General features: G+C 31.4%; 1 protein-coding gene across 3 annotated transcripts in view; it reads left to right on the forward strand.

Annotated features, from left to right (window-relative positions):
* The first annotated feature begins 473 nt into the window (after positions 1 to 473).
* Positions 474 to 5278, forward strand: part of LOC106461154 (tetratricopeptide repeat protein 28-like) — a 39038-nt gene continuing 34233 nt past the window's right edge. Inside the window, exons 1-5 of one of the 3 annotated variants that reach the window (XM_022388023.1) lie at positions 474 to 699; positions 1806 to 1912; positions 2391 to 2603; positions 2867 to 3072; positions 4747 to 4913. In XM_022388023.1, coding sequence (XP_022243731.1) covers positions 567 to 699; positions 1806 to 1912; positions 2391 to 2603; positions 2867 to 3072; positions 4747 to 4913 — 826 coding nt within the window. In that variant the 5' untranslated portion in view covers positions 474 to 566. The remainder of the gene's footprint in view (positions 700 to 1805; positions 1913 to 2390; positions 2604 to 2866; positions 3073 to 4746; positions 4914 to 5278) is intronic. The other 2 variants (XM_022388021.1, XM_022388022.1) reach the window with 2 other exon arrangements.

Genomic DNA, 5278 nt, shown 5'->3' on the forward strand with positions numbered 1-5278 from the left:
AAGTTGACTTTCGGTGTTACTTCAACGAACCGAATAAGCGTTGAGTTTTAAACTTACAGTTTACTGTAAATGTGAATGAGACAACTTTATTATTTTAAAATAAAATCACTGTGAAAACACAACGTTTAAATAGAAAGAAATTTATTGTATCCATCACCGTTTCGAGCAACCATTCTTTCTTAGCCTTAATTAATATGAAAATAAAACTAAACCGGAGAAGAAGGAGTTGCAAGAAAAGTTACTACATAAAATAAAGTTGTTTCTATTTCAGTTTTGTGTCTTTATAGTGATTTTATTTTATTGTATTAACTCCCAACGTTGTGCGAATTCCAACTCTTCTGAAAATGTTTGATTTTGCCTGACGCCATGGTAGTTCCATCGCTGATTTATGTCATTAAATTTTGGAATGTGCCCCTAGCAAGTACTGTGACGTAAGTACATGTGTGTTATCTTCGTTTCGTTTTACGTAATTGTTGTTTATAGATATTATAAAGCTTAAAAGTTAAACTTAAAGAGGAAGAGGTGACTGGAAAAGTAATTGTAAAATACTTAAAAAAGAAGTAAAAATGGAAGTCTTACAACAAAAAAGATTTGATAAGATTCGTGAAAATGCTGCATCCATATTGTATTGTACTGAACAAAAAATTAACCAACTTAAAGAATGTGACATAAGCGAAGTTGAACAACAGATTACAATGAGTAAGTCCAAATAATATATTAAAAAATAAAAGCCCAGTACTATAGAGTAGGTGTATGATTATTATGCCTACAGTTTGAATGGCCTATATAAAACTGGGTGTAGTTTTTACAGCAGATTAATTCCAAGAAATATTATTACCAATGAGACGAAAATAGGAATGGTTTCAGAATTTGAAAATTTGTGGCTGGCCATATGATTTTTTTTTCTCGACTTACACTCACAGGGTGAAATGCGTCAAAATCTAACTGTATTAATTTTTTTACCTATGCGATTGTTTTGCATTAACTTATCCACTTTCTAGAGCTGGAATTCCCGTGCACCAAATGGAAGTTATGTAAATTCATGATTAATATAAGGTTACTTTAGGACGTGAAAAGTTGCTTCTCTTATATGTAATTGTAAAAAAACGCATAACTGCCCAAAAAAATTGCAAAACAAAATGTGAAACCGCATATTTGCATATATCTCCACATGGACCAAACAAACCTTCATGCTAAATTTGGTGAAGATCCATCAACGGGGAGTGAAGTAGTGGTAAAAAACGTCCATAAGAACCACAAAATGCAAAACTGAAAATTTGTATGTATCTCCCCATGGACCTTCTTACCAAATTTGGTTAAGATCCATCCACACCCTTTGAAGAAGTTACATGAACATACATACAACATACAGTATTATTATATTCATATAGATAAACACTGCCATTCCTGAAGTATTCTTAGTGGGGTGGGATGACAGAGGTGTTTCAAATTAATGGACCATTGATATAAAGTTGTTCTGTATTGTATATTGTGAATTTTAGACAGGTATGAGTTTTATAATTAATTATAATTTATATATCAATATATTAACATACAGTGATACAGTATATAATGACATTCTTTTAAGGTGCTGTATTGTTGCTTAAGTTTCTTAGTGCAAAGTGTTTTATGTAGATTTAGTTATGTAAAATTTCGTGTTTAGATATTTATAAGGAACATTTTCATGGGCCAAGTGATGATTAGGTAATGGTAATGAAAAACCGAGAATATTTTACAGACATGAAAACAGTCTTTAAGTTATGAACTTTTAGACCTACTTCTGATTTTTATATTTTATTTTTTAGACAAGGAATCTTTCACACAAATACTGGCTAACTTTTCGGAAAAAAATGTCCCAGCAGCTGCTCGACTGACTGATAAGCTTCTGGAGAAGGAAAATGATGAAATCATGGTGAGAATAGTTCGCAACAATAGTAACTGTGCTAAACCCAATTGACTGTAATATGATAAATGATGATTTTTTTTTCGCAATGTGTATGTATGTATTAGATATACTGAAACACAGAGAAGGTTAGAAAAGAATTGAGTGTATTCAAAATTTAATTAATTATTCACATGCATTCATTTATATCTGACAATAGGTTTAGACTTACTGTAACTACCCTGCAATCAATGCATCTTCCCATGTAAGTTTTTTTTTTTTACACATTTTATGGGTATTTTTATACATTGAAGCTTTATTGTCTTTGGTAACTCATTTCATATTTTAAAGTAATTTTGGAAGTGATGCATTATTAAGTATCACCAGAGAAACTTTACTAAAGATTTGAAGTACCACATTCAAGAATTTGCTCCAAAACAACAAAAATATTTGATAAATTTAGCAAATAACAGCAGTTTATATTCTTTTGTTTTCTGTATATCAATAGCGTCTCTACCTTATCCATAATCGTCAGATACTAGCCATGAATTTTGAAGGTGTTGAAGTAGCTCGAGAATTTGCTGAAAAAGAGTACAAGGTAGCTAAGGAGATGTATAAGTCACTGAAGAAAGATGAAGATGTTGTTTATGTTCCATTATTTGAAGCCTGTATGGGAGCTTGGTCAGTTTGTCGATGGGATGAAGATTTCAAACAAGCAGAGGTAAAACGATTTACAAATTTTAAATTTTTCATAGGAGTATATGAATTAATGTTTTTCATACAAATTGAATGAAAAATATAAGTAGACCTAGAGAATGTAAGTATATTTTTTATCACTGGTAACTGTTCGTGGGTAGATTGTGAATTTTTTGACCATATGTGATTGTGAAATTATAATTTGTATGATTATGTAGAAAGCTACAAATGTAATGGAGAATGTTTTATTTAAATATTCAAACACACAATATTTGTTTACTTTCTTAGGACTACTTGCTGGAAGGTAAAGCAATTGCAGAAAATGATGGTAACAGGGACCGTCAGCAATTGGCTCAGATGTTATATCTTGGTTGGAAACGATTACAAAACTCACAAGACATAGAACTGGAGAAGATAAGCATTGTGGCTGGCCAGACGTACGATCTTAAAGATGTTGACTATACAAAACATCAGTTTCTGGGAAATTTCTATGCGTATGTTGTAGTTTTCTTTTACTGATTTTTTTCTTTGATGAATCTTTCTATACAGCTGCTCAAGTTTGAGAATTTCTCCAAAATCTCTATCGTGTTTCTTATTAGTGTGAGCCATTAGCAACCTCAATATATATATATATATAAGTGTATATAAAGGTCAGTTCAGAGTTTTTTACCCCAGCTCAGCTTTTCAATTTTTTCATACAGTTTTAAAAAATACTTGTATATGTGGGAAAAACTGGTTGTGTATATATTGGGTATTATTGTTATAGATCGTATGAAAACTTCTAATATATGCTAGTTTTGTTTCTTTTCTTTTTACCAGATGTTTTTAAATACTATTAGTAGTGAGCTTTTGTTTTGGATCAAGAGGTAGACATTCAAACGTCCAAAACTCATTAATCACAGAATTACCAATGGCAAGTGGTATAACTAGGTCTCAAGGGGTTACAGGCAAAGTGTTGCCCCCCCCATGTTAAATCCTTTTTCAATGTCTTACAAATTATTTTTTTCCTTAATTTCAGATGCCAATTTTGAGAGGCTGTGGGGCAACTACCACACCTGTTGCTACTCTATTGCTGAAGGGGTTGGTTCAAGTAAAAGGGTTTTTAAACACATGGTTTAAAACTTTTTATGCAACAAAATGCTTGTGGGTCATGATTTTCATGATTTTGTTGGTTGCAGGGTCCTTAATAACTTACATGTCACAGAAAAAGATTAAACAAAAATATCATCAACATGGAAATTAAACCATGGTGGTTTTCCAAGTATTATACATAAAATATGAAGCAATTTATTTTGTAAATTCTTTACACTGAATGTTGTAATGCACAAGAATGTAATATTATTAAGTATGATGCAATATGTGGTAATTTTAGGGTTAAGAAAACAGGCTTTCCAAAACTAATTAGTTTATATTCTTTTCAGACTGCTTAACTTGTGTACAAAGATGTGTGTAGGGTGTATTTTTTGCTATTCTTTTAAACCTTAACATTATCAGTAACATGTTTTATCTTTATTAGATGACAAAAAGTGACTCAAGGACTGGCATTTGAATCCAGGACTTCAGGATAATAGGGCCAGTGTTCTATCACTGAATTATCCAAGAGTACAAGCCATCACTGATAGTGTTCATTTATAAAGCGTCTTATTATGTGTATGATCACCATACTATGTTATATTAGGTATGCAGACCAATTCAGAAGAAGTCTATTACAGACTCACTTTTATTTCTAAATTTTGTTAAGAAACAGCAAAAAGTGATATTTAGCATTAACTTTAAAGGGATTGGAATTTGAACCCAGGACTTCAGGTTAACAGGACCAGTGCTCTACCACTAAGCTATTCAAGAGTACAAGTCATCTCTACCAATCTTTACGTATAAAGCATCTTACTGTGAGTATGATCCACAGAATTTAAAAATAAATGTAACTGTCAATAGACTTCTTTTAATTTGGTCTGTGTACCTGTCATAACATTTTTTGGCTTTTTTTTACTTAAAAGTTAATGTTTAAACCATCCAAGCAAACCATAATTTCTAAAGTCATTTTGCATCATCTGTTACTCCAGTGCCTTTTATGCCAGTGATATTTATGCCATTTTTTAAGTTTAGTTAATTAATATATTTTTTAAGAAACTAGTAAGGTGGTTTAATTATAACCCAAATGTTTGTAGTTCCTACTGTGAACTGGGACTTAGTAAAGAGCATTTCCAACAGACTGAGAGCATTGATGAATCACTGAAGAAAAGTGGTTTTCTTAACATGATTTATAACTTGGAAGGCAGAAGTTATGAAGTTCAGAATCACTGCATAGTAATGTTATCACAGGCTTTCGAAAAAGGTAGGAGAAAAATTTCATAAAGAGGGGTTCAATAAAAATAATTTCCATAACTTTAATAATGAAAGAAGGTAAAGCCTCTTAGAGTGTTATTGTTGGGAATTAGATTATTTTAATCTTGTGTAATCAAATCAAAATGTTATGAAATTATGAATTATATAATCAATAATTTTTATTACTAGATCAATTTGTTTATTTGTTTTTAAGCACAGAGCTACACAATAGGCTATCTATATTGTGCCCACCATGGGTATTGCAACCTAGCTTGTAGCATTATAAGCCTTCAGACTTACTGCTGAGCCTTTTTTTTTTTGAGAGGGGATGTAAAGAGTAGCGCCCAGGTGGGCTTAATTGTTGGAGTTTCAATT

This window comes from Limulus polyphemus, unplaced genomic scaffold, assembly GCF_000517525.1.
Source record: "Limulus polyphemus unplaced genomic scaffold, Limulus_polyphemus-2.1.2 Scaffold906, whole genome shotgun sequence".
Lineage (NCBI taxonomy): Eukaryota > Metazoa > Arthropoda > Merostomata > Xiphosura > Limulidae > Limulus > Limulus polyphemus.